Raw genomic sequence first — 26154 nt, 5'->3', positions numbered from 1 at the left:
TTTTAGGTGGCTTTTCCTTTTTATCATTGTTTAAAAATCTTCAAAACAGCTTAGTGAGGCTCATGGCAGTGCCTGGCACATGCAGATATAGCTTTTTATGGCCTTCAAACACTCACACTATCTGACTGCCCCACTGGTCTTCGCAAGCAACTCTTCTGGGGTCTGCTCAAAGGGTACACCAACTGCTCTGAGGTGGATTGGCAAACTAAGATCCTGTAAGACAAGCTGGGGCTTGCTTTTTGCCAGTCAGTTTCAAGTCCACAGGGGCTGCATATCTCCATTGCTGCACTTTCTTTAGGTAGTGATAGTCAGAAGCACAAAGCAATTATGCACTCAATCACTTAGCCAAACAAAAACACTGAAGCCATTGAAACTAGCCATTCCAAAACTTCCTGTGACCACTTTGCTCTGTTAGTACCATCAAAAACTTTCCCTACCAAACAAAACAATAAATGGTATTGCTGCTCTCCAAACATAGGCACTGCTCCATGTCACTGGACATTTATTGGATTTTCCAACTAAAAACTGTCAAAAAGCCTCAAAAACCTGAAATTAATTTTCCAGCTTTACTGTCACCAGCCAGAAGTAAAAAAAATTTTTATTTGCCTGTTAGCTAATTAAATTTTATTTTTAAAAAACAGTTGGACTTTTATCTTTATAAAGTATATAAAAATTTCAAAAAAACCCACAAAATTTGCTTTCATTGCATTACTGAATACCTGAGGTAGTTGAGTAAAAATGCACATTTAATACCCCTGCCAACACCATTCAGCACTTCCCTTACGTTATTCATGTTAGTGTTAGATAAAAATAAAACAGAAGTTTTTCTATGTTGAAACCTTAACATTTAAGTTCCTATAATAATTCTATTCTCACTTAGGAGCAATCTATTTTTATTTGATGAATTTAGTGAGTGCATCACTAAGCCAATTTCTTGCATAAATGGGAACATTAAGAAAAATTAGAAAAGTTTTACACTGAAAATACAACAAAAGGGAAGTGCAGAGCTCCTCTTTTCCTCCCTCCCCCTTATTTTTTTCTTTTTAAAGCTGGGTGTCATACATTTCAGAGAGCATAAAGTATACATTCTCACAGAGACAGGAGTTCGAAAGTTGCCTGGTCCTCAGAAACAACTGGCTAGGTACAAACTTGTGCATGTGATTCTGGATGGGGGGTCAGCCGCCCGTCTGTTGGTTAAGCAATCTGTCTTTGGTTTGGCATCTGCCTCTGTGGTGGGCTGTTTCCTGAGCCTTTACTTCCGTCTTGACTGCGGTGGTCCACTTTGCAGAGCTCTCTGCTGTTGGTGCTGCTTTACCTGAGTCAGAATTTCCTGAATTTTTCTCTGGGCAACCTACAGAAGGAGAGAGTTTTGAAATTTCCACCTGATCAAAGGTTACTCAAAGTTGGTTTACTTTTCCATTTCAAAAACTTCAAACAAGTTTATTTGAAGATTAATTATCCATACTAATTAGTTTGCTAGTAGTCTCTGAAGTCACCTGCTAAAAGGAATTAAGTGTTTGGCACTAGAATCAATGGGCCCACCTGGAGGCATAGGCACAGGGGTGGGACAGAGCTCAGTTTCTGGGGAAGGGGCCATGTCCAGCTGTGAGGGTGGCAAGGAGATGAACGAGGAAGATAAGGCTTTCAAGGAAAAGCATAAATAGAAGAAACTCAGGATAAAAGTACTTCCTGGCCATTAGTGGAATTAAGAAATCTGGCAAAAGTGAGCCAGTCCTTGGGCCTGAGGCAATTCCATTTGTTTTAACATCTGAATTCCCTGTCACAGCATCTGTTGCCACCTATAAGCTAGAACGAAGTGTTGTCTTGGAGCCTGTGGTACACTTAAGAAAAAACTTTTGTTAATAGTAACAATGCAGTGACTCATCTCTTTAGTTCTTCTCAGCCATTTTTAACTTAGCTGTGAGGTCAAAGTAGACCCAGCCTAGAGTCCTGTCAGAGTGTGTTCTTCAGTCTTTTTTCTATCCCGAATTCTGTACCACCTGGAATTAAACCAACTCATATGAAAACATAAACCAATTAAAATTTTTTTTAAGTGTTTGGTACCGACAGGAAAATTGCTTCCATTTGGGAAAAAAGCATTAGAGCTTGCTTATCACATCAGAGCCCACTTGCCTGGCAAGCATAGAAGTGACCAGTTATTTTGACCACCACTTGATCATTCTCATCAGGCGTCTGGTCACGAGGGACAACAACTTCTGCACTAGATAAATTCTGGAGCTCATTCACCTGAAAAAGATAAATACAAATCATGTTAGGTTTTGTTTTGTCTTTTGTTACCATTTCCTGAGCACTTACTATGCCAAACACTAGCTATGGCTTTACAAATTTCACCCAATCCACTAATGATTCTGTCCGGTTAGTAATACTGTCCCCGTTGCAAGATGATGAAAACCAAGGCTTAGGGAAAGAAACTGACTTGCCCAAAGTCACACAAATGAATGACAGAACCAAATTCAAACCCTGAGAGTCGGCTTCCAAAGTATATGCTCTCAATCACTTCAAAATTGTAAATAGCTTTGAAAATGACTTAGTTACATGTATTAAATCTGGGAAACATTTTTTTTTTCAGTTATAGAGTTACAAGTTATATAAGATGAAATTTAAAAAGTTTTTTCTCATGTCATTGTGCAGTAAAAATTAAAAGCTGAGTTATGTCAACAGAAAAATGCTAAATGCCCCTTATAAATGAGTTTTCTCCCACCAAGTGGTCTGAAAGAGAGGCATTACTTCCACCAGTAGCTGACACCAACACTCAGGCGGAACAAAAGACAGTCTTCTCCAAACCTTGGCCCAGATGGTCCTGCTTTTTACAAATTAGCCAAAATTCAGAGACTTGGAACTCCTAAGTACCTTTCAATGCTCTCCCTTTCATACCACTGCACAGGTTTTGCTGAAGTACTTGCCGTTTTGCCTCCTTTTCCAATAACTCTGCCAGCAGCAAAGGATGGCACTCTGATATGAGCTTCAAGTTTCACCTCTTCTTTAGGACTAACAAAGTTTTCTTCTTTAATTTTTCCATAAATTCTTCCCTGAGCCTACAGATGAGAACATAGCCTATTAATCAGTGTCATTCATGTAGGAGACAAAAAGTCCTTTAACATTAAAAATGGCCCAAGTCTACTGGATAGTCCTTTGCCAGTGATACCTCTGCATTTGATAGACTGAAGATCGCATAAGAGACTGAGAAGTTAGGAAGCCCTGGAAAAGGTTGACCGGAACTGCATGTCACAGATGAGTCAACTGAATGATTGATGAGAGAATGAACCATATTCTTTAGACAAAAGTTAAAGGAGTTAATTAGTAGTCATCCTAACTAAAAATAAATCACTTTTGTGGGCAAATGGCCATTTGCTCTCCATCTGAAAGGTAAAACCTCTCCTCCAGGCAATAAGAAAGTAATTATATTTTTCCTGAGCAGAAGAGACATAGGGAAGAACTAACAGAGCCAGCTGTGCTGGGCTCACAGGAAGCCAGCTCTTGTCTAAATGGGCCAGTGAGAAACCTGCTGAGAGGAATAGTTTTTTCCTCTTAACCAGGTGGTTTCTACTTTGAATAAGACTACAAAAAGTTAACACATACTTCTGATATTTACAGTCAGCACATCCTGTCACCTACTGCATACAACTAGAAGTTACACAGAAGAAACCTCCCCTATGGTGTATTACCATTAGTTTGCTCTGCTCTGTACCAAAGGAAAAAAGTCAGAGTTAAGTTTAATTGGACAAGAGTGAGTAGAGAGATAATGAACTGGGGCTAACAGTTAATCCAAGGGTAAGAGGAAAAGGCATTTTAATTCAAGTTTATGGCTTCTCAGGGGCAAGGAAAATTTGAGAACAAGTTTTCCAAGGCATATTAACCAGGCAGGTTTGTAGATTTCAGTATTAAGGGCTCACCTTCACATATAACGAGGCATTGAGCAAATTCTCTTTCGGGAGACAGGTAAATCCAAAAACCACTAAAGAACTCTCAAAACAAAGGCTTTGGTTTTGAAATGTAATTGGGGGTTTGTTTCTCTTTTTTTTTTTTTTTAAATTTAATTTATTGGGGTTACATTGGTCAGAAAAATTACGTTTCAAGTATACAGTTCTAATTTTTATAAGATTGTATTTGTGCCAAGCTGACCACAGTGGCTGGCAAGCAAGATCTCAAATACTCCTCTTCTCTGTTCTTAGTCTTAGAAATTTCCATCCAGAAATTGTTTTTACTGAGTATTAGATACATTTAAGGGAGAAGCCAGGTTAGAGTTCCTGAAAAGAAGGCATTCATATTCTCCACATCCATCCATTTGCTACCTGTGCACAGACTCCAGAGTACATACCTTGAACTGGGCCTCCGGTGGCCCCGTTATAATCACCATCCTCACTTTCGCATCTGGTGCTTCGGCCGGAGCAATCTGGAACAGACCCATCAAGGGGTTATGATAGAAAGGTTACACAAACCAGCCTGACGTTAGCACCTGACTTAGTGATATGTAGAAAGCCTTCCGGAAGGAAGTTATGAAGAGACAATAATTAATATGGGTTTATTAGTTACTAGCTTTCCCGTTGCAGGAAAATTCCTGCAATGGGATTTCCTGCTGCACTCTACCCCACCTCCGTTCCTCCCTTGCCGCCCACCTCGCCTTCTCCTCCGGCCCGCCCGCGTTTCCCTTCGTCCCCGGCCCCGCCTCCGCTCCGCCTTTATCACCCGTCTCACCTTCTCCTCCAGCCCGCCCGCGTTTCCCTTTGCTCCGCCATTGTCGCCCGCCTCCGCCCCGCCCTTGCCGCCCGCCTCACCTTCTCCTCCGGCCAGCCTGCTTTTCCCTTCGGCCCCGGCCCCGCCTCCGCCCCGCCCTTGTCACCGGCCCCGCCTTCTCCTCCAGCCCGCCCGCGTTTCCCTTCGCCCCCGGCCCCGCCTCCACCCCGCCCTTGTCACCGGCCCCGCCTTCTCCTCCAGCCCGCCCGCGTTTCCCTTCGCCCCCGGCCCCGCCTCCACCCCACCCTTGTCACCGGCCCCGCCTTCTCCTCCAGCCCGCCCGCGTTTCCCTTCGCCCCCGGCCCCGCCTCCACCCCACCCTTGTCACCGGCCCCGCCTTCTCCTCCAGCCCGCCCGCGTTTCCCTTCGCCCCCGGCCCCGCCTCTGCCCCGCCCTTGTCACCGGCCCCGCCTTCTCCTCCAGCCCGCCTTCGTTTCCCTTCGTTTCCCTTCGCCTACGGCCCTGACTTCGCTCCTCCCTTCTCCTCCCCCGCCCCCCTGGCTTGCTTGCTTCTTCGAAGCTTTACTCCCCTTTGCAGCTCTTGGCTTCTTTCGACACTGTCTTGATATGCAAATTAGCCGCCATCTTTGTTGGGGCAATTTGCATACTCGTCCTGATTGGTTGGTGGGCGTGGCTTGGCTGGTGGGCGTGGCTTATGTGAAGCGAAGGTGCGGTCAATTTGCATATTTGTCTATTATTAGATTAGATTGCTCCTGCCACACACTTGTCCTTACACTATGCCTGGTCCTAATGTAAAAGTCCATTTGCAGCCCCTCAACTAATCCTCACTACATTCTGACAAGGCATTGCCTCTACTTTACACATGGGCAGACGGAAGGCTGGAGCAGTTGCGTTAGCTGGCCCATGATCACACAGCCAATAGAGCTGGAGGGAGAGGTGGGTCTGTATCTCCACCGCCCATGCCCCCGTCACTACACCACTGCTATTCAGAGTGGTCTTCGGCCCTCGTGCATCAGAGCCCCCCAAGTGTTCAGTGTGAGCAAGAAACTGATAAATTCCCTCCAAGTACTGTCACTGAGTACCATATAAAGTAAAGTAACTTCAGGATAGACCAGTGATGGCGAACCTATGATACGCGTGTCAGCACTGATACGCGTGTCAGCACTGACACGCGTAGCCATTTCTGATGACACGCGGCCACATGCCGAGGATGAAACATTTGCGACTAGAGTCTTGGAGTTAGTTTTTTCCTCAAAGTGACACACTACCCGAGTTATGCTCAGTTTTTTTGGCGAAGTTTGACACACCAAGCTCAAAAGGTTGCCCATCACTGGGACAGACTGTACCTTCGATTCAAATTATGAGGAATCAAGAAGACTCATGTTCCTGTAACAGACTGTATTTAAAGCTCCAGGGCAGCCACAGTCGGCAGAACATACCTTAATAGAAGCTCCTGCAAAGCGAGAAAGCTGTTTGATATGCTGCCCCTGCTTGCCAATGATGGCACCGACAGATAAGGCTGGGATAAACAGGTGAACAGTCTCCGTTTCTGACTGCTGTCGGAAAAGAAACACAGGACGTTCATGCTTGTTGCATACAATCAGGCTGTTATCGTGGCACAGGGATGGGGGCTTTGCATTCAGCAGGAATACTGGGACAGTTGTAGGAAAACCACTGCAGTAAACTGACATGAGTTTACCTAACAGGTCGAGAAAATCTTATTTATATACTCATCCTGAAAGCACTTGCATCTAAATTATCACTTCTGTACACAATTTTCTTAAACTTGAAAATGTCACCAAATTATAGATTTAAAAGTTCTATAAATGTTACAAAGTTTAAATGTATTGGAATAGAGGCACAGATTATGTATACAATGAAGATTCCCCCATCACTATATCCAAGGAAGATTCTTAACAAGTAAATAAAGTTATGAGAATAAAATCACATCACACAAAAACCCACTGTTCCTTCACCTTAACCTGACAGTTATTTCGTTGTATCTGAGGACACTACTTTAAAGACCTTTACCTGACCAGGTGGTTGGAGCGTTGTCCCATATACCAAAAAAAGGTTGTGGGTTTGATTCCTGGTCCTGGCACACAGGATCTCTGGTAGGCGTGTATAGGAGACAACCAGTCTGTGTGTCTCTCACATTGATGTTTCTCTTCCCCCCACCCCTTCCATTCTCTAAAAAGAAAATAAAAAAATAGAAAATATATCCTCGGGTGAGGATTAACAAAAAATAAAAATCAATTTAAAAAAAAAAACCATGACCTGGCTGATGTGGCTCAGCTGGTTGGAGTGTCATCCCATGCAACTGAAGATCGTGGGTTCAACTCCCAATCAGGGCACATACCTAGGTTGTGGGTTCCACCTCCAGATGGGGCGTGTACAGAAGGCAACCAATCGATGTATCTCATGTCTACGTCTCTCTATATCCTCAAGTGAACATTGAAATAAATACCTTGAGAAAGTCTGGTTTCCAATTTTTCACTAATTCATGTAAAATCTTTAAACATAAATCTTCTGCCCTTATACAAATGCTTCTAAAAATTTATGTAATAGAAATGCTGAATCAGAGCATAACCATTTAAAACTGACAGATATTTCTAAATTCTCATGCTAATAAATGTACCTTGCAGTCAGTAAGATACATATTAAGGGGGTTATTTTAGTTTAAACCATGCCTTTCTCACTTATGAAAAACACAGCAATGTATGATTCTAGACCCCAACACCTAGTTTTCTACAAATGAAAATCATCTAAACTCTGCTTATCTTGAGTTTGTTCCTTTATAGCCCCACCATGTACCTCATATTTCCTGTAAGAGAACCTAAAGTTCAACTCCAGGAAATATTCTTACTAAAAACCATTGGATTTTTCTCTGAGTCCTGGATTTTATTTCTTCAGCATCTGTCTAAATAGACACACTATCTTCTTTATAGCTTGGTATTTCTTTGGTATTCCCTGTTTCCCAGGATGTCAGAACACAAACAACATAGCTGTCAGCTAAACGAAGTCTTTTCTTGTAGCTCTAGAGCAGTGGTTCTCAACCTTCCTAATGCCGCGACCCTCTAACACAATACAGTTCCTCATGTTGTGGTGACCCCCAACCATAAAATTATTTTCGTTGCTACTTCATAACTGTCATTTTGCTACTGTTATGAATCGTAATGTAAATATCTGTGTTTTCCGATGGTCTTAGGCGACCCTGCTAGCGGTTCTCAACCTCTGGGTCGCAGCGGTTCCTAGCAGGGTCGCCTAACACCATCGGAAAACAGATATTTACATTACGATTCATTAACAATAGCAAAATGACAGTTATGAAGTAGCAACGAAAATAATGTTATGGTTGGGGGTCACCACAACGTGAGGAACTGTATTAAGGGGTTGCGGCATTAGGAAGGTTGAGAACCACTGCTCTAGAGCATTTTAGAATAAACATCAGAAGATTGCCTTATCACTAAACTCTTTTTATTTTTTTTTTAATCATTGAACTCTTGCCTGTGGAGATTTGTAATAGGGGCTTGTCCTGCACAGCTTGGTCAGGTGACTGCTGTTGCTATCCATCAGTGAAGAACACCAAGTAAGATTGCTTCATTCTTCAGTATTTCCAAGTCATAAGAAGCATGCCTTTTTTCGGAAAGCACCATACCTCAGCCTGCCAGTTAGCACTCGCCATTTATTCCTGAGGGACCCTTTAAGGCCTATCGTATTTTAATAACTAGATAGACCAACTGAATTAATGCCGACACTGACCATAAACTGTGTTCAATGTCAGCATCTATTACCAGCATCCTCTCGGTGCATGAGATGGCACTCAACCAACTGAGCCACACTGGCCAGGGCTTAACCAATTTTTCTTTTTTTAAATATATTTTATTGATTTTTTTACAGAGAGGAAGGGAGAGCGAGAGTTAGAAACATCGATCAGCTGCCTCCTGCATACCCCCTACTGAGGATGTGCCTGCAACCAAGGTACATGCCCTTGACCGGAATCGAACCTGGGACCCTTCAGTCCGCAGGCCGGTGCTCTATCCACTGAGCCAAACCAGCCAGGGCACTTTTTCTTTTCTTTTTTTTAAGTAAAGCTAGGACCTAAATATTTTGTCACTGAGAACATCCATATCATGTTCTTCTGAATTATATACTTTTTGAGGGGAGAGGAGTTTGGCAGTGATAAAGACCTCTTAAATGATCAGCCTAAATCTTAAGGTGTAACTCGCCCAGAATTGTCCCACTGTATTTTGCCATGACCATAATTATTTTTTTCTGGGCCTTGTTCCAGTAAGATTTTATGCTGCTTACAAAGTACACATAACCTAAAAAGATAAAACAAAGGTGAAGAAATAAGAGCATAGAGACCTGAACAGAAGAGAGAAGATGAAGCCAGAAATGCTATTACACAAATTTGACTCTCAGCTTCTTAGCAGCTAAAAGAAGAAAAAAATCCGCTGCATGATTTACCGTGTCTGTAAGAGGAAAATTTCATTTGCTTAGTAAACACTACTCTTCCTGTGAGAGCGACTAGTGAATGTCCTCAGAGGATGAAGGCAATGGGCATCATCCTGTGAGCGTGAGTCCAGCCAGCAGAGCCCCGGCATGTGTCAGCCTGGAAAAGACTGAAGGCCTCTGCTCGGAGGCAGAGACTGTCGTCAAAGCTCAAAGGCTGAACAAAAGCTAAATCATCTTCCCACCAGTGATGAAAGGCTATCGATGCATTTGCTTTGTTGAGGTGTTGGGGGTTTAAGAGAAAAGTTGTGTCACGTTTGGAAAAGGAATGGTGGTCAATAGAGAAGGGTCCAAAGGACCAAAACCGAACGGTAAGAAGGGCAAACACCTGAAGGAAGAACCACATGTAGACAGAAATGTGCTCTGCACGGGGATGAAGCAGCAGCAGCAGAACCTGTCCAATGCAAAAGGCGTCCGAGCAAAGCAGACAGCACCCCAGGAGGTGGTGCCCAGCCTGACAGTGACGTGTCCTCTTGGCACCTTAATACCAAGTTGACTCATCAGATGCCTTGATGAAGACGTTTCTGAACATCGCCCAATTCCCTTTGCTCCAATTCCATATCCACCAGGCATCTCCCTGACCCTAAATTATTTTTAAAGGAAATTTTCCTCTGAGAATATAAGGCACCTCACATAAACATCCTGTCCCCTTGACAATCATGACACTGGCTCTCTGGTACAAAGCATTCTTACATGGGATTCAGCATAGTAAGCCATGTTTTCGGGACTTGGGCCGTAAGATAAGCAGATAACTTCATGTTTACTTACAAAACTAAAACCAGAACAATGGGTATGATAAGCCTCTTCCACCTGTGAATTCAAGTCTCTTCAGATGGAGCTTGAAAAAACTCACCAGCATTGCCCTTGCTGTTACACGCTCTGCGTTTAAGTTCACGTTAGCTGCGTTATCTCAAACCCCTTTTCCTAAACCTTCAGAGGTGAAGGATATTCACAGGACACAAGCTGCTTCCCAGTGGATTTCTGCCAGATGCCTATCGGCAGAACTTCCTTTGGAGTTGTTGGCAGACTCTATGTTAGAGCTTGAAAAAACAAAAGAACAAAGCTGCTCAACTGAAAGTTTGCATAACTGGTGCAGTCTGCCAATGAGTAATTCCTAATCATCTATGATACAAGAATGAGCAAACAGTAAGGTTAAGTGTATTTACTTTGTGGGGAACAGAACCTAAGACATGACAAAGGCATGGAGACGTGCATGCCAGCCAACAAGAGCAGCCTGCAGGAACCTGGAGGGACGCCAGTGTTTTCCTTGGGCTTGTAAAATAGATACTCCTGGGTTTCTTTGTTTTGTTTCAATGGATTTTCATCTGGAACTGGAATTGAGTTCCATGACTCAATTCCATGACCTGAAAAGAATATTGAAATCTTAAAAAAAAAAAAAAAAAGGGCAAAGAAACTTTCCCCCCATAACAAGTTATCAGGGCCTCTTAGAGGTAATTAATGTGTGCCAGGGATTATTTACTTTGAAATTGTTTACTGACAAAAGAGCTGTACCCATAGTAAGAAATCCTCAGGACTCAGAGACTCCACGAAACAGCCATCTGATCTAAAAATTCCTTTCAACTCCTATTTTGTTTCTTGAAGAGCACCTGAAACTGGCTAAGACCTAAGGAACTGCTCACCTTTCTTACCTCTTCCATAAGCAGGAAGTTAGCAATTTTAAGAGATGATGCTATTATTTGGAGACTTTTGGGGAGACTCCAAAGGCACTACCAAAATTAAGACAACAGCACTTGGTCTAACTTCTGCCAACGCCAAAGCAAGCTGCCAACACTGTCAAGCTATGGATGTTGCTGTGTGGGTGACGATGTGTGCCAACTCCAGCTCTTGCTCTGCTCACTGGCTGCCAATTGCCTCTTCCCTACTGTTTGAGCATTTCTGAAAGGAGCATTTCCTGTCATTTATAAACTCGAAGTTTGCCAATTAAGTACTGCATGAGCCAGCTGCTAGGCGGAACTGCAGACTTTTTGTCTGTTGGAAGAACCAACTCTTCGGCTCTATGGGAATAATCAACCTGGCAGGTTCCAGGGAGAAGAGTATGAACAGAGGCAAGGAATTTATCCAAAGACAAGATGCATCCATTCTATCATATTACAAAGCAGAAGTGAGGAAATAGGAGGGACAAGAAAATGAACCAACTGTAAAAGAAAGAGGAAGCACTACATAAAAAGTCAGATTCTTTGAAACATTTTGCCATCAAAACCTCCTTGCCAGGCAATATACACGTAAAGTAAAAGCAGAGACTTACTGCTAACTACAGGGCATCGCGGTGAAGAGCTGACTTAGTAACTGATTTCCGTAGGGGAGCTTCTAAGGAGCAGCAGGCTTCCCTGCAGCAGCGGTGGCTCCTGGCCGTGGTAAATGCCTGCCAGCCTTTCTCTCTCTACCCCGCGTTTAAAAAATATCCCAGACCTCCCATATTATGTTCTTCAGAAGAAGAAAAATGAAGCCAAAGGGAATAAAAGGACTGCAGGAAGCAATGGCAAGCAAAAAAAATAAAGCTTTGGTAAATTTCACTATTGCCTTTAAAAATAGTCGTCGGTGTATTTGTTTCAAAAAGGGGTGACCACTTATTAGTGATTTGGGTTTAGAAAAAGAACAGTCTACTAATACAGTAAAGGCATAGCTATTCCAACGAAGTATTCCTCTCCCGTGAAGTTATATCCTAAAACAAAACTGTTAAAGAATTGTTCTCTCAAACATTAAGCCAAAAAATTCCCTGACAGTTATTTGGAAGTAGACTTGACGCTAATTGGTATCCAGAGACAGTATGATTCTCTGAAAATGGTGTTTTCCCTTTATTCGATGAAAATAATCTGCAGGAGTGAGTGGAACTAGGACATGGAATTTTCTCCTCCAGAATTAATTAAGAGTCTCCTGGTTTTCGGGGGTAGGGAGGTAGGGGTGGGGGGAGGGGTAGAGAGGTGGGAGGACCTTGAAAGTTTACCTCCTCCCTTCCAAGCGCCAAAGAGACCCCTTTAACATGCAATACTGCTAAGTCCAGGGTGCAAACAGCCATCCCTGACACCTGCTCATCTCTTTAGTTACAGACTCAGTTTCCCAGCTTCTCTTGCAGGTCGAAGTGGACAGGTATTATGTTCCAGCAAATAGGACACCAGTGGAAGTGTGAAAAGCTATCTTCAGGCAGCCTCTTTAAATGAGGTGACTTCCAATTTTGATCCTTCATCCTTCTTGCTGGCTGGAATCAGACTCAATGGTTGGAGCCTGAGCGGTCACCCTGGACCAGGAGATAGTGTGCTAAGCCAACAGGTGGCCGGCCCTAGATGATATAGCAGAACTACCACCAGAGCTACTTGGGATTGTCTGCCCTCCAACTCTTCTCTTAAAAAAGGGAAATTCATTTTAACCACATTTTTTCACTCCAAACACACAGCCAAACCTAATCTTGATGATATAGCATGCCAAAATCTAGAAGCATGAAAACAGACATATGGCAGCATCCCACAGACAGCTTTGGCCTGATAGTTGCCTATGGGTTGGAATGACAGGTGGTGAGAGAAAGGGGGGAGGGGGGCGGGGAGAGTTTTCTCACTATGCTTTAAAGTAAAGCCTCAAACAAGTTAAAAAGAGGGACATATGAGTGGTGTGTTTATACTTATCCTATATATTGTCTCCCACGCCATTAGTCTTGATAGGAGATATACTTTTCCAACATTTAAGTCCACCCTCCACAGACTAGTAAACACTCTTTCCAGACCAGAACAGCAGTTCCTGACAATGAATGGGCAACAAAAAGCTCCTGACGACCCTTACAAAACCACAAGCTCTGAGCCTCCATCTACTCCGACTGAGATTCTGATCCATTTAAGTCCAAGGTGGGGCCCAGTTAAGAAACGGCAGCTGTTTTTAGTTAACCTTGGCTACACAGGGGAGTCATCTATGGCATTTTCCAAAATAATAATGCCTAGTCTCACCCCCAATCCCCACCCTGTGCCTGGGGAAGTTCTAATATAATGAACAAAACACACATACATACCCTTAACATATGGATCAGAAAAAGCTGTATTTTATAGAAGACTGTCAACTAATGAATGTAAAAGAAGACATTAAGACAGTCACATGCTTTGGGCAAATGTCAGCAATGGATATTCAACCCACTGCTGTGAAAGACACACAATCCCCAAGTACTACTAATTGCTTCGTAATCACAATTGGTAAAGGTATTTTTATAATGGAAAAATCAAACAGACCTGGCCTTGATCATATGATCCAACTTAACATGACCAATAACGAGACACTGATTGTTTCCCATGGTTGCAAGATATTCCTGCCTCAATAAAAGGTCTGATCTGAGCCTAATCTGAGGCAGTCAATCAAATCCAAATTAGGAGACGTTCTCTAAAAACCACTAGCCTGGATCTGTCAATACCATAAGGAAGAAAAAAGGGGGGGAGGGGGCATTGCAGATGAGTACTGTTAAAAAAGAAGGGGGAGGACTAAAGATATGACAATTAAATGCAATGCATGATCCTTGATTGGGTTCTTTATTGAAAAGAGATATAGAGAACATTGTTGGGGTAACTTTGAAAATTTAGACATGGCCTGCATGTTAAATAATAGTGTTCTGCCAAATTTCTGAAGAGTGATGATGATGCTGTAGTTAACATCAAGGAGAATGTACTTGAGGAGAAAAGTTCAAAATAGCGCAATGTTCTCACATTAATAATCACCTATAATGACAAAGTTTGTAAAAATATATACCAAATATATAAGACAGGACTGCCCACAGATGTGCTTGTGAGAGGAAAAGGCAATTGCAAAAGCAAAGACTTCTTCCACTTTGAAGAAAAAGGTAGATTACAAAAATACATCTCCTTTTTCATTTTCTAGTTCTATGGCTAATTCCTGACACATTCTTTGAGGTCCAAGATGAATAGAGAGATGAAGTTAGCAGTAGGTTACAATCTATAGAAAAACCACAAGATCACACTTATCTTCAGCAAACACATGCAATATATACACAATTTGTCAACCTTTCCAGCTGGGTAGACAGATTTGCCTTTCTTCTTAGCATTTAATGTGCTAGGTGGTACCTGGTGCACCAATGTAATCGGAAATGTTCGGTTTAAAGTTGGGGATTCTATGTTATCACTGCCTAGAATACACATAGAATAAAATGCCCATTGGAATCTTTCAGAGACCAGATTGCTAAGACTGTCCACATTTTATCCCTTTAAGAATGAGAATGTCTTTTTCCGGCCCTTGAACCACCAGGCCAGTAGGGGTTCTGAGCTCTTGCCCTCTTGAAGTATTTCTGCCTTTCCTGCTGGCAGCTTCTGCATCTTTTCCTGTTCTCATTGGCTGCTTCTAATTGCACCTACTTGATTTTTAAAATATATATGTATATTATTTTTTATTTGTATTGATTTCACAAAGAAAGGGAGCGGGGGGGGGGGGGGCGGGGGAGAGCTAGAAACATCAATAATGAATCATTGGCCGAGGCCGGTTTGGCTCAGTGGATAGAGCGTCGGCCTGCGGACTCGATTTCGATTCCGGTCAAGGGCATGTACCTTGGTTGCGGGCGCATCCCCAGTGGGGGGGGTGCAGGAGGCAGCTGATCGATGTTTCTAACTCTCTATTCCTCTCTCTTCCTCTCTGTAAAACATCAATAAAATATATTTAAAAAAAATAATAATAATAATGAATCATTGATTAACTGCCTCCTGCATGCCCCCTACTGGGGATTGAGCCCGTAACCCAGGCACATGCACTTGACTGGAATCAAACCCAGTGTCAGTCCACAGGCTGACACTCTATCCACTGAACCAAACTGGCTATGGCAGCACCTACTCGATTTTGTTTTAAAATCTCAGGAGAACCAAAGACCACCTAATTGCAGTGAGATCTTCCTTGCATCGACTCTTGGCTCCCTTTCATTAAAGTAAAGATTAGGCCAGGGTGATTCAGTTGGTTAAGCGTTGTCCTGTGCACCAAAAGGTTGCCGGTTCGATTCCTGGTCAGGGCACACCCTGGGTTTGATCTCCTGTTGGGTTGTGTCCAGGAGACAACTGATGGATGTTTCCTTTTCACACTTGTGTTTCTCTATCTTACTCTCTCTCCCCCTGCTTCTTTCCTCTCTAAAAAAAAAAAAAAAATCAGTAAAATAAAAATTTAAAAAAGATCCTTGACCTCCTTCTCCCATTCTTAAAATAAAATTGCTACTTGTTTAAGTCACTCAGACATTTCAAATTGTAAAAGTGCTTCAGAAGTATAAGTTCTTAATATGATCTCCCTTCTCTTAAAACAATTTTTTAACAGCACAGAAACCCAATACACAAAACTGTATAATCAGAAAATGGACTACATCCGAAGAATAATCATATTATTTTAATTGAATACTTAAAAAATAGATACCTAGCAATTAAATTTAAGAACTTTTGCTACTGAAGTATAGATGATGATGACGTCCAAGAATGTTCTGACATGCTACCACTCGTAGTATGAAAGGCTTTACTGACTGGAACATGACATGCAACCAGCAGAGAGAAACAGAATGAGGAACAGAGAAGTTAGGTGACTTACCCAAAGAGAAAGCTAGTTAGGGCAGCTAGCAGAAGTGGAGGTTAGAGGAGAGCTTCTACAGCACAGAGTCACTGAATCAGCTCCTAGTAGCTTTCAATAAATGTAATTTTACACAGAACTGCCAGGGACACATCTGCCCTAACCTCAGCATATGACAAATGCACCTGTTTGTAATCAAGATTCTAGGAGGCATAGTAGAGGGAAGCCCATATCCTCTCAATTCCCACTTACGGTTCACTTTTACTCTCTTCTCCAACTTCTTACATTATTGAATTCTTTAAAAACTAGAAACGTGTGATCTAAAAAAAAGAGCCTTTCAAGATTACTCATTTAGTTCAGTTTTTTCATTGTTCAGGTCAGAAAAACCCAAAGCGAGAGGAGACTGACCTATGGTGACACAAACCCAGGGCAGAACTGGGCCAGACCTGGGCTCTCACCTGCAGGGCTCCTTCCACCGGGCCAGACCTGGGCTCTCACCTGCAGGGCTCCTTCCACCTGCCCCGGTTAGCATCAAGGTCAAACACATCAGCTACTTCACACCGCTTTGGCTGTAGTGGACAGTTCCACTTAAGGCACGGTGAGTCTATTCACACGACATGGAGCTGGGACTCTGAGGCCTATCCTTAGATTGATGGGCTTTGTCATATGGTTTCCAAGCCCAAACATGTGGGAGTGGCAGGTAAGTTGCAGGGAAGATGCAAATGCTGCCCAGGCTCCACACAGTGGCTTTTACATATAAATGGCCTGCCCTGTGGCAGCTTAACCAAATAAACTGCAGCTCCAGTCAGACTGCTCCAAAACCGCCAAATCCCAAGCAAAGAGGAGAAAACTGTAGTTCTTGCTGTAGCTCCTGCTGGGTAGCCTCAGACAGTAGCTGACCTGAACCCCATTGGAGATCCAGAAACTAGTGTATCTAGTGGTCTGTGTGAGACGACACCAGATTTCAACCACTCTCATAAGGGACACATTCAAGAGGCAGACTCAGTGAGCACCAAAGCCCCATTGGAACAAGTCCTGCCCCATAAATGTGTCTCCAGCACAGCAATTTTTCCATTATAGATACAGCGGGTCCTCACAGCCAATTGGCCTGGAGGTCAATTCTTCCCAGTGACACCAACAACAATCAAGACTTAACTACAACAAGGCTGTACACACAGTCCACAAAGGGGTGCACCAAGAGTGTCCACCTCAGGTAACTGGGAGGCTGACCCATTGAACCATATAGGACACCTAGCAGCACACAAAGCTACCCTACCAACTCAGGGAAGCAGCAAAAATGAGGAGACAAGGAAACAGATCACAAATGAAAGAAATGGAGGAGAACAAACAACTGGCCACAGAGTTCAAAACCACGGTTATAAGGTTTTTCAAGAATTTCCTAGAAAAGGCCGATAAATTTAACAAGACCCTCGAGGATATGAGCAAGACCCTCGAAGATATGAAAAAGGACCAACTAGAAATTAAACATACACTGACTGAAACAAAAAATATTATACAGAGACCCAAAAGCAGACTAGAGGAATGCAAGAATCAAGTCAAAGATTTGGAATGAAAAGAGGCAAAGGACACTCCTCCAGAGAAGCAAGAAGAGAAGAGAATCCAGAAAGTTGAAGATAGTGTAAGAAGCCTCTGGGACAACTTCAAGTGTACCAACATCAGAATTATGGGGGTACCAGAAGAGAGAGAGCAAGACTGAAAACCTATTTGAAGAAATAATGACAGAAAACTTCCCCCACCTGGTGAAAGAAATAGACTTACAAGTCCAGGAAGCGCACAGAACCCCAAACAAAAGAAATCCAAAGAGGACCACACCAAGACACATCATAATTAAAATGCCAAGGGCAAAAGACAAAGAGAGAATCTTACAAGCAGCAAGAGAAAAACAGTTACCTACAAGGGAGCACCCATACGATTGTCAGCTGATTTCTCAACAGAAACTATGCAGGCCAGATGGGAGTGGCAAGAAATATTCAAAGTGATGAATAGCAAAAACCTACAACCAAGATTACTCTACCCAGCAAAGTTATCATTCAGAATTGAAGGGCAGATAAAGAGCTTCACAGATAAGAAAAAGCTAAAGGAGTTCATCACCACCAAACCAGTATTATATGAAAAGCTGAAAGGTATTCTCTAAAAAGAGGAAAAAGAAGAAAAAAGTAAAGATAAAAATTATGAACAACAAATACATATCTATCAACAAGTGAATCTAAAACTCAAGTGAATTCAAAATCTGAGGAACAGAATAAACTGGTGAATATAATAGAATCAGGGGCATAGAATAGGAGTGGACTGATAATTCTCAGGGGGAAAGGGGTGTCTGTGTGGGGGGTACTGGAAGAGACTGGACAAATATCATACACCAATGGATGAGGACAGTGTAAGGGCAGAGGGAGGGGTGGGAACCGGGTGGAGGAGAGCTATGGGGGGGTAAAAAGGAGAAACAACTGTAATAATAATAAAGATTTATAATTTTTTTTTTAAAAAAAGCACATAAAAGAAACACAAACAAACAAACAAAAAAAACACGTTACATGATAAAGAGAGCCAAACAGGAAGGGAGAGATATAAAAACAAAAGCATGAAGGAAGACCCCAGAACAGCGTCAATTTTATTTCACATGATTATCTACCCCCAATTATCATTGATAATATAAATGACTTACTTTCAAAAAGAATTATTGGATAAGGTGTCTACTATGCTGCAATTATTTTCATACTATCACTGGTGTCCTCTTTCTGACCTCAGGGAAAATGCTATTCTTAAAAAGCAAATATAAAAATAAGGTTTATTTCTTAAACTGTTTACAAAATAAATAAAAGCCATTTAACATTTGCACACAAAACTGAGTTCATAGTTTTAAAAAGTACAAATACTCAAAATGAAAAAGTCCAGTTTTTACTGATCTTTCAAAGCAATTAAAGATGAAGACTTTTAAAAATCCTTTTCTTCAATATTTAAAAATAAGTAACCTCTTTCCCCCTCTGCAAAGTCTCAAACTTTTGACCTTTGAAAACACATGCTGACAACTGTGCCTGCCACCCCAAAGCCCCAGTAATAAGTCCTGTGTCTACAAGGGATAGGAAAGAAGGTCCTATTGACTGGAAGCAGAAAGCATGTGCTGGCTCTAAACTAATTCCAGATCACATGGGAACCAGGTTTTATATTAAGATTTCCCCCAAAAAAACAGCTCACATCACACACTCAAAGGCAGCCATGTTCCCCCGCTCAACCATGAAGAAAGCAGAGGCGCATCGTCTTACCTCAAACTGTGGGTAAGGGGGAGTCATGGCTGCAGGGGGCCCTGAGGTGGGAGGTGGCATCCCTGAAGTGGGCGGGAACAGACCCAAGGCATTCAGGTTTAATCCAGGAATTAAATGTGCTTGAAGCTGCAATGGTAAAATTAAAAAGAGCCAGTGTAAGTGAGCATTTCTAAGTGACAATATTCAGACTGTGACCTCTTGTCTCGTGAAAGAAAATCATCTGACACAAAAGTTTTAGAACAAAGCAGATGTTTCCTGTGACACACTTGAGCAGATAGTTCATATCTGTTCACACTTCTTGGTATTTAAAATCCGTGTGCTTGTGTGCCTCCTCCTTGATCTGAAGCCACACGGAGTTTCTCAGGGCAGCTCAGAGCTCCAAGACATACTCTATACCGTAGCACACGGTACAGACAGACAGACAATCGTGCACCCGTTGAAGAAGTATGCGAACAAGATTTGTTCACTGCAAAGTAAACCAAATATAGAGAACGAACTATTAAGAGATCTTTACTTCCGGATAAAATTTGGAGTCGTGGGTCTAAAGGCCTAAAACAAAGTCAAGGCCTTTGGAAATCAGGTCCTCTCCGCATAGCTCCTACAACTGAACTTATCCTTGAGGAGAGTTTGTTTCCGTTTAATTTTATAAGGGCTGAGAAAGTGAGGTGGAGATCAGAGAGCTGAGACCTGCGCGTACTTGAGAACCCTTTTAAAAGGCCTGTGGAGTTGGATTTACTCCCAGTTAACGCGAACATTTGGATGAGCAGTGACAATGTGAAGGTAGGAAGGCAGTCAAGTGGACTAAAGTGATTAGCATTCTAAGCTCCCCTCACAAAGGTGATAACATCTTTACATTTCCCTTCTGTTAGGTGTAATGTTTCAGATGACAGGCCCAATTGAGGACAATTTTTTTTTTCAAACATTTACTTGAAAATTCAAGATGAACTTTACCAATGTTACATCGTGAGCACCATTCCATCCGTTAAGGAACATCAACAATTCACTATGTTCTAGTCGCTACACAGATTATTTTTATCTCCAAGGAACCAAGTTTTAAATTTATATTCATATTCATAACAGTAGTTTTACACGCACTGTTATCTACTGTAATTCTAACAGGCATGCAATGTAGGCAGTACCCCTATTTTACAGATGAGGAAACTGATGCTCAGAAAGACCAAATAAATTGTACAAGAAAACAGAGCTGGCCGAAACCGGTTTGGCTCAGTGGATAGAGCGTCGGTCTGCGGACTGAAAGGTCCCGGGTTCGATTCTGGTCAAGGGCATGTACATTGGTTGCGGGCACATCCCCAGTAGGGGGGTGTGCAGGAGGCAGCTGGTTGATGTTTCTCTCTCATCGATGTTTCTAGCTCTCTATCCCTCTCCCTTCCTCTCTGTAAAAAATCAATAAAATGTATTTTTAAAAAAAGAAAAGAGCTGCAGTTAATAAACAGGTGAACTGGGATTCAAACACACTTCACATGCCTCTACTGTATTAATTTCCTTCAAATTAACATTGTGAGGTGATATTAACCTTTTTAAGGTAAGTATTAGTCTCACCTCACAGATAAGGGAGCTAAGTCTCAAAGACTAAATACTTTCTAAAAGCTCAGAGATAGCCAAGCCGACTGTCAGAGCCTGTGTCCTCCAGGGCACTTCCCTACGGTGCTAAAAACCAGTGAGAACCTAATCTAATGACAACCCATTAAAGGAATCAATATCAATGCAATTGAAAACATCTTTTAACTTCATCAAAATAAACACACGCCCTAGGTATTAAAACTAACATTCATAGAAGCAATATCGTTTTCATAAGACTCCCTGATTTTCTTCATTATCTCCTCCTCAGCTTTGGCACACGTTTCCACGCTGCCTTTCACTGTGATGGTGCGCTCCGGATTATACAGCGTCAATTCCTGCAATCTGCAGATTGAAAACGGAGGGAGAGAAAGATTATGAAAATTATGGGAGGAAGAGAGTCGTAGTAACAGTTCAGCCACAGATGGCAATTAAAACCCAAATGAGGGGGCTGGCAAGTTGTAAAAGTGGGCAGTTAGATATGATGAAAACGGAGTGAGCCCCAAAAGACACAAATCCAAGAACAGTAAAGCCAGGGAGAGAAAACACTTCCCCACCCACCTTCTCAATAAAAAGCACTGGGCACACGTGGTTCAATTAAATTCATGGTTTAAACACAGGGGACTTCTTGGCCACCTAAGGTTGAACCACTTCCACAATTTAACAGTGAAATATAAAGAGCATGATTGGAAGGACAGAGTTTTAGCAGAAACCAAGAACCAGATGTACATAACCTTTAATGAGTATGTTCCCTGTCTGCACTGACCAGTTCTAAGCATAATTGGCATTCTCCAGCAACTGCATTTTCTGGGTCACCAGGCAAGGAATAAGCATGGAAATGTTTCAAAGGCAAACCAGAGTTCACATGTACACACTTCCTCTTTGCCAGTAAGCTTAGAATTTAGATAAAGTACGCTGGAGGAAATCATGTAAATCAATCCATCTTTTTATTTTGTTTTTAAATATATTTTATTGATTTCCACAGAGAGGAAGAGAGAGGGACAGAGAGCCAGAAACATTGATGAGAGAGAAACATCGATCAGCTGCCTCCCGCACAACCCCCACCGGGGATGTGCCCGCAGCCAAGGCACATGCCCCTGACCGGAACCGAACCTGGGACCCTTCAGTCCGCAGGCCGACTATCCACTGAGCCAAACCGGTCTCGGCTTTATTTTGTTTTTTATTTTTTAATTTTATTTTTCAATCCATTTTGACTACATAAATTTTTTTAAAAGGGTCCCTGGGTGACCAACTAGAAAAGTAAAAAATGAGAATGCTGCAGCAATATTCAGAAACCCCTGCCCGACCCAGGTCCTGCTGAAGCTTCCAAGCCCTCCGGTGACATGTGAGGCATCGACGCCTGCGCCAGTGCCATGGAAAGTAAGGACACAGCGCGGGAGGAGATGGACTATTGGTCCAGCTCTCCTTCAGATTCCCAGAGTGACAATTCTCATTTTCATGACTAGCAGAATACTGTATGCTAAACTTGAGACAGATGAACGGGGTATTACTCCTTTTTTCCTCCAACTTCCTAAAAATGTAAACATCGACGTACTGTTTGTCTTAGACTATTTAAAGAAGAAGTGCATTTCTAATCTCCGTTTTCAACCCACCTTGCCCCTGCCAAGCTTTTATATTACAATTTTCAAAATAGCTGCTTTCAGAATAGCTTTTAAGATTTTTTTCCACTTAAAACCCTCCCTTTTCTGAGCATAAACATCAAGACAGGGTGGGACCATGTATTTTATTTACCACTTAGTGTCTGTCTTTATTTATTTAGTCACACAGGACCCTCCTCCTTCCCCACCTCCTCCTCCCTTGAGAACTCTGTGCTACACAAACCCGGTGCTCAGTTCTCCTTAGTCCATCCGCCTCCTCCCACCTTAGTCCATCCGCCTCCTCCCACCTATCTTTTTCCCGGTACTCTGATGGAAACCAGGGGTAGGCACGCTCAGAAAAAGAGAAACCTTTCCCATCATTCCAGAGCCTTGTGGACCCCAGGTGTGGTAGCCAGCCTCCAGGACGACCCCTCCCCACACGGAATAGCAAGAGAGGCCGCGACTTCTGAGGCAGTGTTACAAAGACACTGCCGCTTCCGTCCTGCTCTCGGATCATCCAGCTGCCGTGTCTCGTGTCCTGGGGACCCCGAGCAGCCATGTGGAGCGGCCCCTGTGGGGAGGAGCTGAGGCCTCACACCACCAGGCAGCACTGACTTGTCAGCAACATGAGAGCTGAGCAAAGCCACAAGGCGAGCTGCTCCTGAACCCCTGACCCACAGACTAGGGGACCCATAAACCTTTCCCACTGTCATAAGCTCTCAAACGCTGGGCTACTGTCTCACACATCAATGGATGATAACCTGGGCTCTCTGTATTCCGTGGGGAATATAGGTCAGCACACGTGACCAAAAACCAGCGAGGGAATATGAATGTAAAACTTTCGTGCCTCCTGCCTCTTTGGTGGGAGTAGAGTCTTTCGAGATGGGTTAGAGACAGACAGCAGACGGTGGACTGAGTTTGAGAAACGAAGTATAAGCAGGGCGATGCTGGCTAGCTCGGTCAATGGGACAGGCTATGCTTAACATGAAACCTCCAGTGAAACACAGCGCTTGAAAATTTTCTTATTCAAAAGCAAGCAAGGCAGCACTTACGGAGATATCGTGATTTTAGTGTCTGTGTCTTGTTCAATTTTTTTAAGATTTCTTCCTTCCTTACCAATAAGACGGCCTACAAAGTTATTATGGGCTAAAATCTTCAAGGGAAGCTCTTCTGTGCTGTAAATAAATATTAAAAAAAAAGGCCATGAAATACGGGCAAGTAACCCTACTCTCGGGTAAAAAGAGAATATTTGTTCATTAAACATTTATTTCCTACCTACCACATAGGAAGCATGATGCCAGGAGAGTTTAAACTGACTGACCATCAGCCACATTCTAGCAATGTGTGAACAGAGGGGGTAAAATCATTAATATGTACCTGGATAGAAGTTAATTTTTAAAAACGGTTTCCTTTTATTCATCTCAGGAACTGCCTTCCAATGATGGATTCTGTTTAGCTTTGAAAACAGCTCTTACTCAAATTCCTGTTCCTAACCCCCCAACTCCAGAACACCATGTACAAATGCAAACAGTATGATTTTAGTGTAAATTTTAAGCTCCATACCTGGCAACACAGGCACAATTTGGCCAGGGAAACAAGGGACTCAGCAGTGGTTACACTCTGGGGAAGAGTGTAAGAGTGGGGGGCGGGGTCACATTTCATGTGCACCTTTCTGAATTTCCCAAACACATATCACTGTTTATAGATGTCATTGGGCCTGGCTGGTGTGGCTCAGTGGTTGAGCATTGACCTTTGAACCAGGAGGTGATGTAGTAATTCCAGTCAGGGCACATGCACAGGGTTCGAGCTCAATCCTCAGTAGGGTGCATGCAGGAGGCAGCTGATCAATGATTCTCACTGATGTTTCTACCTCTCTCTCCCTCTCACTTCCTCTTTCTGAAATCAATAAAAACATATTAAAATTATTTTGAAATAAAAAAATAAAAACATGCCCTAGCCAGTTTGGCTCAGTGGATAGAGCGTCGGCCTGCGGACTGAAGGGTCCCAGGTTTGATTCCGGCCAAGGGCACATACCCGGGTTGCGGACTCAATCCCCAGTGTAGGGTGTGCAGAAGGCAGCCTATCAATGATTCTCTCATCATTGATGTTTCTATCTCTCTCCCTTCCTCTCTGCAATCAACAAAAATATATTTTAAATAAATAAAAACATCATTGGTGTTATCTTTATTGTTCTCTATACAAAAAAAAAAATTAGAATCTTACAATATAGCACCATATAACTAACCTTATAACTAAAATATACTTAATGTATTTAAAGGTCCCTACAAACTAAATGCTGTGCTTAGGTCCCAGGCTAACTCCAGCGCCTTACTCTGGAGTCTACTCTATGCCCAGCACTGCACTGAAGACTGAATGTAACACAAAACCCGACCTCCACTCCAAGTTCCTGTGGGAAAGACAGTTAAGAGTTCCAACCTGGAATATCCAAGTAAGTCCCCCGTTTATCTCAGCACACGGTTAGGGTTCCCCACCTCAGGGAGCTCAAAGCCACGGCGTGAGCACTTGGGCCCTGCGGTGGGTAAATCCAGGGATACTCCTAGACCCCAGGTGGGCTTATGTCCCCAGCCACCTTCTACAGCTGGACAGTCCTCACTCCTGCCACTCACCCCACAGCCAAACACAAAGGAGAATATGTTAAGGACTTAGGCTTTACACCGAATCAACACGCCAACCCCCGGACCTCCTGGGGCAGCAGCTCCCGGGGTTTGCTGGCAATCCCTAAGAACCGTGTCAATTCAAAGCAAAACAGCACGGATAACAACCTCTCCCCGGGTTCATCCTCGTTACTCACAATTTTATGTCTTGGGCCTCCTTATGCATAATCTCCAGAATAGACTTACAAGCCGCAGAGGTGCCTTCTGGGGTAGAGAGGATAGTAATGGACTTCTCAGCAGCGCCTGCGTTCTCTTTACGATGGACATCGATCCTTAGGGTGGGTGACAGGAGAGAGGAAAGCGAGGCTGTAAGGCACGCATTCACAGAGCTTTACAATGACCAACACCCAAGTCAGGGCTTCTGGGCAAGAGATGAGTCACTTCCCTCAAGAGCATAAGCTCCTGATACACTGTCAGCGGGATGCCTTAGGGATGAATTTTAATTCCCGAACACTCCCTTCTCTCTCCTCACTCTGACCAAGCAGGGACCTGGTTTCATTCTGCCCAAGCTGCCTCTGCTTCAGGCTCCCCCTTTGCGATGGCACAGAACAAGCATCTCGTGTCGGAGCCTCGGTCCAGACAAAGGCTTTCTTCTCTGCTCTGAACCACACGGGACCTGGACCGCATGCCAAGAGGGCGGGAGCTGGAGTCCCACAAACCAGGTGCAACTCTCACTCCATAGTTTGCTCTCGCTGTTCATCGGATGAGCACGTTTCACTCGCCTGTTTCCTCTTGCAAAGCTCACCCTATATTTTGCCGCCTTCATAGAGGAAAGTCCACAACAAAACCCGAAGAGATGGCAATTCAACTTCAAAGAAAAGCAAATGGCCAATTAATGCAATGTGTCAAACCTCACTAGTAATTATATACACACCAGCTAAAATAAGGTGTATTTTCTTCCAGACCTGCAATTATTTTGAGAGATAAAATTAAGTATTGCTAAGAGGACGGTGACTATGGGCACACCCACAATTTTGGTGGGAATGTAGAACACCCTGGCAGGACCTATCAAAGCTAAGAAGCTTATCAACTTTGACTCAAGAATTCTACTTCTTGTAACATCTCCAGAGGCCGTCCCACAGGTGTGTCAAGAGAGTGTTTTCGCCGTCAGCACTGCTGTGGTGAAAGGGAAACGCTTTGCTGTGGAAACTGCCCTGCACACTGCAGTGCTCAGCAGCATCCCTGGCTCAACCCACCGGATGCCTTAGCTAGCTCATCCCTCGTCCAGATGTGCTGACCAACAATGTCTCC

At 43.1% G+C, this 26154-nt stretch overlaps 1 protein-coding gene across 4 annotated transcripts in view; it reads right to left on the bottom strand.

Annotated features, from left to right (window-relative positions):
* Positions 1-881: 881 nt before the first annotated feature.
* Positions 882-26154, bottom strand: part of IGF2BP3 (insulin like growth factor 2 mRNA binding protein 3) — a 96804-nt gene continuing 71531 nt past the window's right edge. Inside the window, exons 7-17 of one of the 4 annotated variants that reach the window (XM_054726412.1) lie at positions 25041-25175; positions 23281-23403; positions 20840-20975; positions 19023-19178; positions 18083-18123; positions 16258-16262; positions 6156-6265; positions 4340-4414; positions 2925-3056; positions 2134-2247; positions 882-1351 (exon numbers count right to left, since the gene is read on the bottom strand). In XM_054726412.1, the coding sequence (XP_054582387.1) occupies positions 1253-1351; positions 2134-2247; positions 2925-3056; positions 4340-4414; positions 6156-6265; positions 16258-16262; positions 18083-18123; positions 19023-19178; positions 20840-20975; positions 23281-23403; positions 25041-25175 (1126 nt within the window). In that variant the 3' untranslated portion in view covers positions 882-1252. Of the gene's footprint in view, positions 1352-2133; positions 2248-2924; positions 3057-4339; positions 4415-6155; positions 6273-8257; positions 8276-16257; positions 16263-18082; positions 18124-19022; positions 19179-20839; positions 20976-23280; positions 23404-25040; positions 25176-26154 lie in introns of all 4 variants that reach the window. The other 3 variants (XM_054726414.1, XM_054726413.1, XM_054726415.1) reach the window with 3 other exon arrangements.

This window comes from Eptesicus fuscus, chromosome 14 (genome assembly GCF_027574615.1).
Source record: "Eptesicus fuscus isolate TK198812 chromosome 14, DD_ASM_mEF_20220401, whole genome shotgun sequence".
Lineage (NCBI taxonomy): Eukaryota > Metazoa > Chordata > Mammalia > Chiroptera > Vespertilionidae > Eptesicus > Eptesicus fuscus.
Note: the sequence above shows the minus strand (reverse complement) of the source record. Positions and strands in the feature narration are given on the sequence as shown.